General features: G+C 52.3%; 1 protein-coding gene across 2 annotated transcripts in view; it reads right to left on the reverse strand.

Annotated features, from left to right (window-relative positions):
* Positions 1–993: 993 nt before the first annotated feature.
* SLC6A13 (solute carrier family 6 (neurotransmitter transporter), member 13) overlaps positions 994–14,601 on the reverse strand; it is a 33,423-nt gene continuing 19,815 nt past the window's right edge. For both annotated transcript variants that reach the window (XM_009879620.1, XM_009879621.1), the window contains 8 exons: positions 9,302–9,405; positions 6,309–6,433; positions 5,650–5,762; positions 5,166–5,303; positions 3,918–4,020; positions 3,160–3,260; positions 2,550–2,720; positions 994–1,498 (listed from right to left, as the gene is read on the reverse strand). In XM_009879620.1, the coding sequence (XP_009877922.1) occupies positions 1,379–1,498; positions 2,550–2,720; positions 3,160–3,260; positions 3,918–4,020; positions 5,166–5,303; positions 5,650–5,762; positions 6,309–6,433; positions 9,302–9,405 (975 nt within the window). In that variant the 3' untranslated portion in view covers positions 994–1,378. The remainder of the gene's footprint in view (positions 1,499–2,549; positions 2,721–3,159; positions 3,261–3,917; positions 4,021–5,165; positions 5,304–5,649; positions 5,763–6,308; positions 6,434–9,301; positions 9,406–14,601) is intronic.

Raw genomic sequence — 14,601 nt, forward strand, 5'->3', positions numbered from 1 at the left:
AGCCCCCCAAGCTGGGATCATCTTCCGAAGCGGGGGAGTCAGGAGAGGGGAGGTCCCGGCCGCGCTACGAGGGTGCCCGCCGCCCCCAGCCAGCCCCACAGGGACCCCGGCGCCGCGCCGCGGCCGTAGGTGAAGCCCTGGGGCCACCTTGTGGCTAATGGCGTGGATTGCTTTAAATTTGCGCCTTCCTCTCCCCGCGGCACCAGAAGCCTCGGCCGTAGCGTGGTGCCCACTGGTGTCCGTGCGCGTTTTAGGGAGCCGAGCACCGCCGGCCGCTGGCTCAGCTCAGCCCGGGCTCCAGCTTCCCCAGGCTTTGCTGGGAGCCATCCAGCTTCCCGGGGTTACATGTCCTCTGGCTGCCCTCCTCGGATGCCAGGGCTGCAGCACTTAAAACACAAGCTCTTTGATTTTTGGGTTTGGTTGTTGGTTTTATTTTTACCCAAACAACGTGGAAATGAGGGGCCTTGTTTGTTGACATAACACGCAGATATTGCTTCGAGCATGCAGCCCTTCTTCCATAGGCAGAAAAACCAAAATGACCGGCGCTAGAACATCTGGAAGGCAGTCGGCACACAAAAAAGACATAGGCCTGCACAGACGAGGGACAGTTTCCCGTGATCCCTCACTTGCACGACGAAAACGCAAACCCACGCGCTTCACTCAGGCCCCGGGAATAGCCCAGTGACTCATCAGCCAGATGACTCTTTTGGCTGGGAGTTGGCAACGGGCTCCAGCAGAAGGTGGCATTGCACTCTACACTTCACGTCAGTACCCCAGGCTTACCGCTTATGGGGGCCTCTGAAGCAGTGTTCCCTGTTTTCCTTCCTGCCCTAACCAAGCTTCCTGTCCTCTGGCCACCCTCCCATACCGATGCGCCAGTACAACAGACGCAGACCTGAATGCCCAGCATAGCTCCGCTAACGCACACGTCCTACCTAACATGCTGTGAGCAAGGGATGCTGGTAGATAAAACTGAGACAGAGCGGATCTAGAGGGGAAAAACAAGGATTTAATGAAATGAATGGAGAAGCTCCCAAAGTCCACACTGGAGCCACACCTCTGAGACTCTCTGACACCCTCCATTCCAGGATCAGTCCTTCCTTTCTGCCCAACAGAAGGCTGGGGATGCTCAGGAACACCGGTGCTTGATCTGCCCCTTCAGAGCCCTCTCCGGGGAGAGGATTAAGGTGCATTGCTAACTCCACACAGACCATCTCCACAGCAGCCTCTTCCTCAGCCCTTCAAATCTTCCAGGGAAGGGAGCTCAGCCCAGAAATCCCTCTCTCCTTGGTGAGTGAAGAATCCTTGTGTTATCCAACCGGTGGTAAAGGCTGTACAGAAACCGTCCTGGGGGTGGGGAGGGAGAGCCACACTGGTCCTAGCAATGAGATTCGAGCTCTGTCAGCATCAGGAGGCCAGATCTGGTGGAGGGAAGGGGCTGTCCCATGCCCGGCCTGGAAGGCAAGTCCTCAAGTGGGCAGGTGAGTTGGCGGAGCCTCTGGAAGGCAAAGGCAGGTATTGAACACAGCCGCAAGGACAAAAGGTGACCTGGGCCCTCCTGTTCCACTCATGGGTATCATTCAGCCAGCCAGGTAGGGCTGCAGGTCTGGTCCCTAAACACCAGAGATGTCCCAAATAAGGACAGTCAACACTTCAGAAACTGAGGGGATAAACTTATCTTTGAATCACTTGTCCCAAGACAAGCACTGAGCACGTGAGAGACCTGAGACACAGTAGGAAAGCTGTGTCCTCCATTTTTTCCAAGCCAGGACTAGAAAGCAGTCCAAAGAAAGGTTGCTGTCCAAGTACCTCCAGGTCATCCCCTCCATCGGCACAGAATGCAAAGGGAGAGCCTGTCTGGGCCAACAAGTGCGTAAGGGGCTACCCTCTATGTCATGCAGTGTGCCCACTCCTCCCTGTCCCTGCGGGACACGGGACTAAGGAGCCCATTGCTGTCACAACCCCTTCCTGAGTACTTGCAGGAGGCAGAGAACACATGGAATCCTGGGGTATCAGGATGTCTGTGAAACTTCTAGTGAGCCATGGCAGGGACGGGATGCCTGTCTGGAGCAAGGTCTGCTCTGCCAGGTCCCTGGCTCTCCCGAGTCACATTCAGGGCAGCCAGCAATGGGTCACAGCAGCTCTTGGAGCTGGGCAGGCCCAGGCCACTGACGCTGAGCTGCCCACAATGCTCATGGGGTCTGGAGCTTTCTCGGTGCAAGTCATGCTTCAGTCAAGGGCAGCCTCCAAACTGACTCAAGGCACCAGAGATCATTTTTATCCTCTCCATCTAATGAACATTTTCCCTAACGGTGCTCACAAAGAGACAGAAGCAATAAACAAAGGGCACCAAGAGGCAACAGCCAGCTTGGAGCAGCCCTCCAGCCATGCAGAACTTAATAAAACCAACAATCAGTTATAGCAATGGACTCATTCAATCGATTTATTATAGGCTCCCTGCTAATTAACCTGCAACGCACAAATGATCCCCCTGCAAGGCTGGACTTCAATACACAGCCCATGCCCCGATCCCAGAGCACCAGCCTCACCTCTCTGAGGGAGCCTTTGATGGTGGAGAGTTTGTAGACGATCCAGAGAGGGATGCACACCATGGAGGAGAGGGCCAGCAGCCAGCCCAGGGTGTCTCCCCACCACGGGTACACATACTTCTTGTTGTAGGTCAGGGGAGTATATTTGATCAGAGAAAACAGGAAAGTTGCCTGGCAAGGAGGAAGAGACCAAGAGAGAAAAAGCAAGAAAATCAGCACCATTAGCCAAGAGAGGTCTTTCTGGTGAATCCACACCTGCATAGTCTCATGGTAACAAAGAGCGCCCCAGGGCAGCAACAGAGGAGACACCAGGTCAAGCAAGTTTTGCTGGGACAGTCCCTGTGTGCAGCGCTGGGCACAGCAGCAAGGAGCTTGCCCCACCAGCAGATGCTGCTATCGCTGCTGAGCTGGTCCCTGGTCCCCCTTGTTTAGCCCCACACCTGGCCCCAAAAGCCACAAACACACACAACAACAGTCTCCCAATATACAGGCCACATAACCCCCTATACATACGCACATCCCTCTGTATATAGGTAAGTATCTGTATCTCAGAGGCACCCAGCTCTGCCCATCTCCCTCCCCACAGCTCCCACAGCCTGTGGGCTCTCACCATGCAAACTGCTGGGGTGATGAAAAGCCAGCAGTATTTGATGATGGGCCATGGCCGGTAGCCGATCATATCTTCAATGTTATCGTAGAAACGCTCAGCGCCTGTGGAAGAGGGGAAGGATGCCTCACTGCTACCAGGGAAGGAGGGCAGCAGGGTCTGTGTGTCCAGGGGAGGATGGTGACTGGGGCCCTGCTTCACCACTGTTTTGGGTGCTCCCCAGAAGAGGCGGCAGTAATTCAGCATAGCTGACAGCCCACTTGGGGAGCTCACCAGGAGTGTGGAGAGCTTCAGTCTTTGGCCTGGACTAACATCCTCTTGCCTCCCAGAACAGTCTGGTGGGTCAGCAGGGCCAGCCCCTCAGCTGGCATCATTCATCCTAGGACTTAAACCGGGGTGTTACACATCCCTTGTGAATGTCAAGGCTGAGAGAGGGCTCTCAAAAATGTTTGAGGGTCTCACACTCCTCTATACACAGGTTGGGAAAAGATTTCCAGCTAGCTCCAAGTTTCCAAGGAAGGAGGGCCTCAAAAGCAGGGTCACATAGGATCATGCTGGGGATATCTGCCAAGCAGATACCCCAGGGCATTGCTGTGAGGAAGCCTCCGCCAGCTGAGTCCACGGGCACCAGAGCAAGGGTTTAGAGGTCTGCCTTGCACTGCAAAGCAATTGCCAAGAGAAGCTATGGACCAGCATTTTTAGGACTGACCAAGCGAGAGCCTGAGAGACCAGAGCTGGGGACCACCCTGGTTCATACTCACCATAGACCCAGGCGATGCAGAGAGTCTCGAAGATGGCCACAAAGAGCAGGCACATGCCACTGGCAGCATAGTAATCAAAAAGCTGGAAGACATACATCCCACCCTGGGAAGGGCCAAGCGGGCAGCGAGGCGAGGTGGGGAGGGAGAGAGGGGAGAGGAATCAGGCACAGGCAAAGAGCTCCAGCCAGAGCGGGAAACAAACTCAACATCTTCCCCAGGGCTGAAGACACCTTACTCTCTCTTGGGGCATGGTTTTAGCCAACAGCAAAGGCCATGTCCCTTGTGGTCAAGGAGTGATGGAGACATGCAGCCACCCTGCTCGCAGGAGGAGTCTCTGCAACCCCTCATTCCAGGGCAGGGCCAGGGAGGGCAAGTGACTGCCATAGATTGTGGGGATGTTTTAGGAGGAGGCAAAACCAGAGCAACTCTTGTAGCTAGAAATGAAGGTAGAACCCCCGCTTTTTGAGATACAATAATCTAATTCTCTTTAGCCCCCCCTAATTTGCAGATGGAAGTAGCTGTGCATGCAGTTTTGCAAGCAGTTGTTGCTGTGGGCCCAGAGGCTGGCAGCCTGGCTGCTTCACCCCCTAGGTCTGCAGGGCTGTCTACAAAATGGGCCCGCAAGGTAAGTGCAGGCACAAAGCTGCAGGTGCAACGTCGAAGGCGGCTTTTTCAAAATTATGTCCCAATGAAAGCAGAAGATGCGAAGAGCATCGTGGCAGCATCGATCCACACACACATACTGCTCGGAGGAGTTAAAGGTTTCAAACCAGAACAGTTTAACTCCCAGGCAATTAATCACAACAAGGGGAATATATAGGAAATCAGCATAATAGATATGTGGTGCACAAAATTTCCTTACACCAAGTGTTTATATAGCTCCATCCAGGAGGAAAGAGAAGGACAAAGGTGCTGCCCCCCACCGTGCAACAGGCTGCAGCTGTAAAGGTTTGGGTCATGTAAAGATAAATCTATAACCAAAATATGAGCTGTCCTGAGCTCAAATAATCAGCCTTGGCAGGAGAAGTGTCAGGACTGTGACTGGGACAAGGGGAGAGGGCTGGAAGGGAAAATGCGAACGCCACGGGGAAGGAAGGGCAGCCTCCTCCCAGCACTGTGAAGCATTTTGGGGTCACCCACAAGCTTTTGGCCCCAGCACGGACCCCACCACCCACCAGCTCCCCCCCTCCAGCCAGGGAGGCACTCAGACCCAGCAAGCATCACGCAGGCAGTCGGAGCCCGAAATACCTCTGTGAGCATCACCAACCCGACCAGATAGGAGAGGACGGAGACCAGCAGGATGAGGGTCTCCCGGCGGTTCTTCTTGCGGAAGATGGTGGGGTACATGTCCACAAGAGCAGTGACAAGGCTCTCCACGCAGACAAACTGCAAAGAACAGAGATCCCACCTCTGTCAGCCCATCCTGACTGGCTCCCCAGCCCCGCTGCCCCTGCCTCAGCCAAGTTCAAGCCTGTCCCCAAGGGATGGTGGCTTTTCTCTGACAGGGAATTGCCCTGCACCCGTGCCTTTACCTGGCTGTCCAGTCCCAGCAAAACAACCATCAGGAAGAAGAAGCACGCCCAGAGCGGGGAGAAGGGCAGCATGACCACAGCCCGAGGGTAGGCGATGAATGCCCCACCCCCATTGCCCCTGCCTCAGCCAAGTTCAAGCCTGTCCCCAAGGGATGGTGGCTTTTCTCTGACAGGGAATTGCCCTGCACCCGTGCCTTTACCTGGCTGTCCAGTCCCAGCAAAACAACCATCAGGAAGAAGAAGCACGCCCAGAGCGGGGAGAAGGGCAGCATGACCACAGCCCGAGGGTAGGCGATGAATGCCAGGCCAGGCCCTGCAGGAAGAAGGGCTTTCAGAGCAGGCAGCGGCCAGGCACAGCTGATGCAGACCCACCTGAGGCAGCCACCCAACCAAGGCACAGCCTGAAGCCATGAAGCCTCTTGTCCCAGTTATACCAGCACTGTGCATGAAAGCCAGGCTCCTCAAGGAGTGGAGGAGTCCAGCAGGAAGGGAGGGAAAGGGGACACAGCAAGCTCTGGTTGTGTCACCATTGCAAGGGCTGGGAGCCAGGGAAAGCCTCTGAGCCCAGGGGAGCACCACACAAGCCTGGGTGTATGCCATGCAGGCACCTCACCCCTGCATTGAGAGACAGCAGCTGCCTAAGCCTTATAGGCATTGACCTCAAGATGTGGCCATTGCATCTTAATGTTTCATGAGCGTGCATTTGTTTCTCCCTGGGTTTTGGAGGCAGAAAGCAGAGCTGCCTGCAGCTTGCAATATGGCTTGCCCCAGGGCGGGTATCCCATGGGCATGGTCCCCTTGCTGAGGGGGGCCAAATAGCAGCACCCCCACAGCCCCATCACACCGCAGCCCCACTCACCAGATTCGGCCACCTCGGCGATGGGCACACCCTGCTCCCCAGCCATGAAGCCCAGGATTGAGAAGATGGCAAAGCCGGCCACAAAGCTGGTGCCACTGTTGAGGAAACAGAGGGCCACGCAGTCCCTGGGAGGAGGGGGTAGAGCATCAGCCAGGTGGGGGTCTAGGTATGACCCACACCCCATGGTAGCCCCCTGGGGCAGCACCCGCTCTCCCACCCCAGCCACTGTGTCCATGTCCACAGCAAGGCCTCTCTCCCCGCGCCCCCACAGCTCAGCTCAGCACCAGGAGCTGCAGGAGGATGTCCCAGGGTAGGCAACACAGTAGGATCTCCCACAGGGAAAGCCTTCTCCAAGGGAGCATAAAGATGCATTCCTCACCTAAGCTCATGAACTAGTCTTGCTACACATCTAAATGCCTGATTTTTCCCTTTTTTCCTCTCTCTCCTGGTCCCTCCTGTAGCAGAGAGTACCAGAGATTATTTTTGTCTGAGAAGGGGGCATGCTTTTTCCTTAATAGATTTCTCAGACCAGTTACAATCTTCTTGGTTCTCAGCACTACTAGATATCTCCTGGTCCTCGCATTATGAGAAAAAGATGGACAGAGCCATCCAATTTATTTTCTCTGATCTATTCCCTTTTGTCTCTGTTTCATCTCATTCTCATCCATCTACACTTTAAACTAAGCATCTCTTATCTGCCCAATTCCTTTTCACGCTCCAGTCTCCCTAGTCCTCTTGTGACTGCAACCCTGGGGACAACAATAACATTTGCAGCATCTTTCCAAGATATTCTGAACCGAACTGAACACACCCCTTCTGGCATTTCTTGGCCCTCTCTGACTTTATTAAATGCTACTCTGCAAATCCAGTGTGATTTTTTTTTGTATCAGTCTTTATGTATATAGCAATCTGGGGGCTTCATACTCCTCCCTGCACGTTAACTAAATCTATTCACAGTCTGCAACCATTTCTAGAGAGAAAGTATAGTTCATGCAGAGCCCCTATTCTCTACAAATACAGATTATTCCTTCCAAAGCACAGCTTTTTGCATTGTCAAGGAGTGCATAGCACCTAACACCATCGGTCTGCCTTTGCACTTGGTTTCTAAGGCAGAAGAGACTGAAAGAGGCCTGCAGGATGAGTCCCCGTGAATCTCCTGGCTGGTAAGGAGGGCCATGCTCCACCAAGCTCAGCTAACCTGGTGTGGACCCCACGCCAGGACCTCGTTTCTGAAGTTGCTATAAACCGCCTGCTCTCCACTCAAATTATATTCTCAGACATTTTATACAAATGCCCATTTATTTCAAATAGTTCCTCTCCCTTCCTAATATATCTCCCTCTTTCCCCTGGATGTATGCATGACAGGTCAAACCCTCCTTGGAAAGGCATGAGCTGTGAGGTGCTCTCCAGTCACCTGGCAGGTGGGAACGGGTGTCATGGTGGAGGGTAACATGCAGGGAATGGCCAGAGCAAAGAGGTCTCTCCAGATTTTCACCTGAAAGGGAGCCAGGGAGCTCTGGTTGACATTCCTTACTGTCCCAAGAAATAAGAAATGGTCTATGCTGTTTAGTACCATCTTGGACTGCTGCCATATGAACAATGGTTCCTCCTACCCACATCCTTTTCTCTTCCAGGTCACCAAAGGTTACACCTGGCCTGGGATAACTGAGTGGACTACCATGCTGGTGTCCCTCTGCCCTGTTAAAGCCTGGTTCTGTCTTCCTATGCAAACCAAGGCTGCAGGGCATGGGACCGACTCATTAAAACTGGGTCCATGCCTGGGAACAGGCTGTTTGGAGGTTTGACACCAAAACTAAGAACCATTTCCCTAGCAAAGTCAAATAGCGTAAATTGTCAGTGTGCAAACAGACATATCTCTCCCCTTTCTGTGGCACTCCCAGCTGCAGCTACAGAAGCTCTTTACAACCTTGCTGCTAAGCAGCCCCTGTCGTCATCTCCATGTTACACATTTGACTGGAGATGGAAAGGGCTAATGCCCAAAGACATGCAGCAGGCTGGAGACAGGTCCATTCTCTCTTCTTTTCCTACAGCTTTTTCTCTCCAAACTGCATCTGGGAGAAGGGACATGAAAAGCAAGAGGAGTTCCAGCCCAGGTGCTGTTGGAGAGGCATCTCTACAGCAGAAGAGAACTTCTAAAGTGAAGAGAAAGATGCCAAGCAAGGACCACGGAGCTAGTGGTCTGCCTGGACCTTCCATGGCAACAACCACAATTTTGAATTTAAAAGATGGGGGAAGAACCCAGTGCCAGGAGCAACACAGTCGGCAGAGAAAGGTAAGGGAGGTGAGTAGTTTTACCTAGAGGTGGCCTTTTCCACTTACACTAGCCTTTTACCCCTGGGGATGCAGCTCCAGACGCTGGATACATCTACAGCAAAATGAGTTTATTTTCACCTGACCACTTCAACTTGACAGCCTGACTCTATCTGGCAACCTGGCCCACCTCTGTTCAAGGGCAGTCCAGCACGGGGAAAGTACGCAAGAAGCAGAAGTTCTATCTGCAGGCTTATATGTAGAGCATAGATAACACATAGGAACCCAAAGCACTGACAACTCTGCAAGACACTAGGTCCAAATGAACCTAGGAAGGATAAATCACAAGGTGAAAGGACTCTGATCTAGAGTGATTAGATCTCACAGCTCTGCTTCCCCTATCATGCATCCATGTGATAGGGAAGGTTGTGGTGTGGGTTTGGGCCACAAAGCTAGTGAAGAGGGTCTGACTTTGCCAGGTCTCAGCTGGTGTGGAAGAGGAGTTTTGTTATCCATGGCATGGACAGAAAGTTCCCTTGGGTAGAAAGCACAGAGAGCTGGATTTGGGGAGAAAACATGTGGAAAGAATTTTCTTGCGCCCTGAGTAGAAACAGAAAACACGACACTTCAAAAGGCCAGTAGCCTCCAGCAGTTCACCAGCCTGTGCGTACTGATGTTCAGAGAGGGGAAGGCTCTAGGCAGCAGAGCCGTGCTCCAGTTACCTGTAGCAGTTGTTATGGTATTTGTTATAGCTGCCCAGAGCTGTCAGGCATCCCAGACAAATTGCATACGAAAAGAAGATTTGAGTGCCTGCATCCATCCAGACCTGCAAGGGAGATGCAAACACAGGTGAGAAGACAAGGCCAGCACAGAGCACAGACACTGCACGGATGGAAAGAGGCAGAGCCCCAGGGGCTGCCATAACCAGCAGAAAGCCAGTGATCAGGAGGTCAGCAATACCAGCGTTTAAACAAGCCTTTTCTAGGGGCAGGTTAGAGACAGTGGCAGGAATTACAGTGCTCAGTGAGGCATCCAGGGAGTGCTAAGAGTGCCAAAGGGAAGGGATGCACCAAGACCCTTGAAAAAACACAGCACATATAGCTCTTCATCATCATTTCTTTCTTTGTTCGACAAATCTGCAGAACCCTGTGACTCTCCAGAGCCTCCCAGCAGTGACAGACCAAATGAACGCTTTCCAACAGAGCTGAAGGAGCCCTCTGCTAGCAGAGGAGGGGGACTTGATTTGGGCAAGCCTGGTCTCCCATTGGGTGGCACAGGTACATACAGCTTCTGGTGGTGGCCCTTCTCACAGAGACCTAATTTAAGGGCTCCAAAACTTAAAAGGAAATTAACTGGGCAGGTGAGAAGTACAACAAATATACAGAGTTGTTTGCAAAAGACAGCTCCTAAAAGAAAACACAAGAACTCTGTTAGTCCCACGAGGCACCTTTGAACTCCACTTTGCTCTCACTGCCAATAACACGTCCCAGTGCTCCGAGGCTGACATTTGTCAATGCCAAATTTGATCTGAAAGCCTAGCTGTGTGCAGTCACCAATGCAACCACTGCCACTGCCTTCTGCAGAGAACAGCAAAAGCAGGAACCAACAGTGAGAAATGAAGCAATGACAAAGATTATTAATTAAACCCTCTGCTTCCTAAGATCTTTCTTCCTAAGGGGTTTATAAAATAGAGATAAGACAATCATTCAACCAATGCTGAAGGGCAGCCACGTTCTAGAGACAAAAGAGAAGCTAGCTAGGAAAGAAAACCAGAAGATAAGTATTACTGGGACAACTTTAAGGAGAAAAGTCTACATTTGGCAACACCCTCCTTCCCCAGAGCAGCAGTGCTGGTGAGCCCTCGGACAAACACCAACCTTGCCCCAGTGTCCCCTCTGAGAAGAACAGAAGTCAATGGAAAGCACCACAGGGGTTTTGATGACCTCGAATCGCACCTGTACCTGTCAGCCAAAACCTCATGTCCTGAGGCAAAGGTCAGCTGCCCAGCTGACCCTGTTGCTCAGGCCACCCTCCCCAATGCATGGTTCTGCCTTTCCTCTTCCACACTGGCCAAAGACCAATCATGTGGCAAGAGGTTTTGATTTGTATTTACCTCTTCTTCCTAGGATGATGGGCCTTACTAAAGGATGTTACGATCCCATTAGCTGTGATTTTCTGGAGGAAATTCTGTTTTTAACTCAAGGGACACCTGCACAGAATGAATCCTCTCCCTGCCCACTGCTGCAAGACCCAGCAGTGCAGCCCACGTGGAGACAAAGCAAAGCTCTGCTAGGGCTAGATTTGATGAAACTGCTCTCCCTGACCTGCAAGCAACTTCAGCCCCACCCCCTTCTCTTCAGTCCTTGAAAACACTCTTCACAATTTCACAGGGAGTCAGATCAAATCTCCAATTTATAGAATGGGAAGGGACAGATGATGGAGTGGGACTGAGACAGCTAATTCTAGGCACTGGGATATTGAAAAAGTAATTGACCTCAGTGTATTTCACTCTTTTTGGAGGAGCTGCATGGAGAGGTGGGTTTAGAGAGCCGGGTATTAGTTCATTTTTGCATTTCAAAAAGATTAGAAAAAAAATCAAAGCCCTTTTTATAATCGATTCCTAAAGCATCACTGTGCTTGTGGGCAGTAAGGACACAGCCTTCACTTTTCAGCTACTTTTTAGGCACAGCAAGGCACTCAGGTAAGCTGGACCAGCTGACACCTTTGCATCAATAATTTAAGCATCTTTGCAGAGACTGGGGAAAATGTTTTGTTAGGTTTGCTTTTTATTTTGCTGTTCACTGCTAGAGCTCTTTTTTTTCATCAAATTCAAGCTCGAATCACACCCTCTCATGGGTTTTGGAGCTCTTCTAGTTCAATTTGTCAAGATAACAAGACCTTTGCCACCAAACTGCCTACCCAACGCTTGCCATAATATTGGACCCAGTTGACAAGTTTCGACCAGATTTAACAGTTGGTCAAAACCTCAAAGATATCAACTACTTACAAAGTTCACAACAGCCAGGAAATAGGAAAAAGACAGGAACTTAGTGTCCCCACTGAGCAGAAAGCTACAGGGAGGAAGAGTCAACCAGTGTTAAATATCAAATAAATCACACAAGCAAGAGACACAAGAAATATCCCAGGGGCAGGAAAAGAACTGGTGCTTTACCAGCCATGGTAGAAGCCAAATATCAAGACACCAAGCTTCATTAGCTCTGTGGCTTATGGAGTGGCTCATTTCTAAAACCCAGTGACACCCTTGACTGTGCAGCAGAGACCAGCACGGGGTCTGTGTGCTCCCCGCTCCACTGGGCTCTGCCCAACACAACACCCATGGGGGGCACGCTGGCCTGTGTGGGAGCCCAGCCCCAAAGGGATGTCTTTAGGGAATACAGGACCTGCCTTAGCATATGCTTCCATTTGAAGCAAAGCAGCCTGTGGCTGAAACTGTAAATAAAGCTAAGCTTGGCTTGCTGAACTTATGGTCCTACTTAGTCAGCATGACTGTGAGCACCGGCTTGGGCTGCATGCACTTTATTTCCCATTTTAAAAGGTTACTGCAGCTCTTGGGCCGAAGACCAATCCACCTTTGTGTCCTTCCCAGCCCCCTGGCAGTTTCCGAATTGCTTGGGGGTCAATGAACTGCAACAAGGCTGATGCCGTGGGTGCTCCTGACCCGCTAGTGATGGATCTGGGCAGTGGCAGCAACTCCCAGGACTGCAGGATCACTGGGGTCAGAGGGGGCCCCAGTCCATCTGAGGTCCCAACTTCTCCTAAAGCCCTTCATGAGAAGCACTGCTGCCCACCCAGCCCCGTGGGCTCATGGGGGCTGCACAAACCACTTGCTTCAGAAAACAGCAACCCAAATCTTCCCTCCCCAACCTGCTGTCTGTGCTCATTTCTCTCCCCGCAGTGACTCAGAGAAATATTTTTTTCAGCCCTTCCAAGACCCCCTTTCCCTCCTGTGCTGCTGACCAACAGCCTCTCATTATTTTAATATTTCCACTCTGACTAAAGGGTCTCGCTGGAGTCAGGCAGGGCTCTCTTTCCCCTGCAGATAAAAGCGTGCTGCTGTTCTCTGGCCGCTGCTCCCAAAGAGACTGGTAAAGTTTATCCTGTTCAGCTTTCACTGGCACATTGGCAGCATGGGTATTTTGATTTGATTGTTGTCTGCAGTTTTCTAAGCCATCCAGTTTATTTAATTCATAATTCAATTTCCTTGAACATGTTGTTTACTCCAGCTTGTAATAACCTCCTACTCTCTGTTTTTAGTCAGAGCCTTCACACCTGAGCTGCAGTTATCCAAGATGGTTATGGCCTATAAAAGGACATATTCCTTCACCCCTTAATTTTCTCAGCAATATTCACTTTATTACATGTACTGGAATTTAATAGCCCCCTGTACTGAAACAGATCCTTTCTTAGGAAGATCTCAAAGCAGTTACAAATAACAGTAAAGACCGTATGTGAGCAAAATGTTATTGAACCCCAGTGTATGTCATACATCAAGTACAGGTGCCATGCTGAGAAGCGCAAAACTGTCCCCATCAGCAAGCAGATATGATACAGCACCAAGTGGGTACATGCTGCATGGAGGGCCACACTCGGTGTAATGCAGAGCAGAGAGCAAAGACCATCCAGGTCTTGAGCTCCAGTTCAACCAGCATTTCTTTCGCACCCAGCATCACAGCTCACGGCTCAGCCCGTGGCGCTGGCGCTGCCCACCAGCCACCCGCTTTGCCATGCAAACACATCACTTCAGCCCAGACTTAGAAGGGGAGATCTTGATTCCTAAGATTCCACCTCAAGATGCCCAGGGCACCATTTCCAGATTATTGCTTTACCCCCTTCATACAGGACTAGCCCATGGGCCTCAGCCCAAAGACTCAGTCTAAGTCCCACAGCACTGCAGCGGCACCGGGCTATACAGTCCTGGGGCCCTGCTGCAAAAAGCCCACCACTGTGCTGCACAGCCCAGGCCAATGCTTTCACTTGTCTCCCCAATGCTTTCACTTGTCTCCACTCACCCCAGGAGAGAGGAGGCAGGGAACCAGTCACTGCCATCTCTGTAAAGCACTCCCGGTCCTTCTGCCCACCCTACACCCCACCAAGCATCACGTTCCCAGCCCCAAGCCCCAGCTGTTTGGAAAATACATCCTTGGACTCCTTGGGAGTGGGGGTTGGGGGGAGTTGTTCCCCGGTCAATCTCCCTGCCCCCCCCATAACACCATGACGTCACGTAACCCCCACACCTCGGGGCACCCGCCGACCCACAGGGACATTTTACACCCAGAGAGCCCTCCCACTGCTGGGTTTCTTTAAACACCACAAGAAAACAAACAGGTTTCTTGTTCATCCCAGAGAGCACAGCTGCCTGCCCCAGGGTGGTGCAGAGGGGTGAGGGATGCTCCTTGCTGGCTGGGAAACCGGGCTTTATGGTCCTCCCTGCCCTGCTGCTTGCGGGTGGACAGAAAGACAGCTTTATTCCTTCCTGCTATGTCAGCGCTGAGATCAGACTCAGCAGGGCTGTGGGGCCGCAGCCGGCCAGCCACCCGGGTCCCACGCCAGCAGGGCTGGTGAGAGGCGTGGGAGGAGGAGGAGGAGGAAGCCCCGCAAGGTAAATACAGCTGTGGTTCACCCCACGAGGATGCACTCCTCCAGCAAAGCGGAGGAGAGAACGCCAGCCCCGAGCCCCGCCAGCACACTGCGGGAGCTGCCAGCGCTCCCTCCCTGCTGCTTGGTACCTGCCCTCCGTCCCCCAGGCAGGGACAGCAGCGGTGCCCGGACTCGCAGACCCTCCGCAGACCCTCTGCCGGGGCTGGGGGGCATGGGGCGAGTGCACGGTGCCAGCGCATGCATCCACGCACAGGCCCAGCGGGTCGCCCTCCAGCAGGAAAACAAACAGGCTCGCCTTCAGAAAGGGGGGAGAAGCAGGGGGCCGGCAACAGCACAAACCGAGCGCACGGGGTCAAGTTAAAGGCTTGCTGGGAAAAAAATAAATAAGGGGAACAAATAATAT

This window comes from Charadrius vociferus, unplaced genomic scaffold, assembly GCF_000708025.1.
Source record: "Charadrius vociferus isolate BGI_N301 unplaced genomic scaffold, ASM70802v2 scaffold90, whole genome shotgun sequence".
NCBI lineage: Eukaryota > Metazoa > Chordata > Aves > Charadriiformes > Charadriidae > Charadrius > Charadrius vociferus.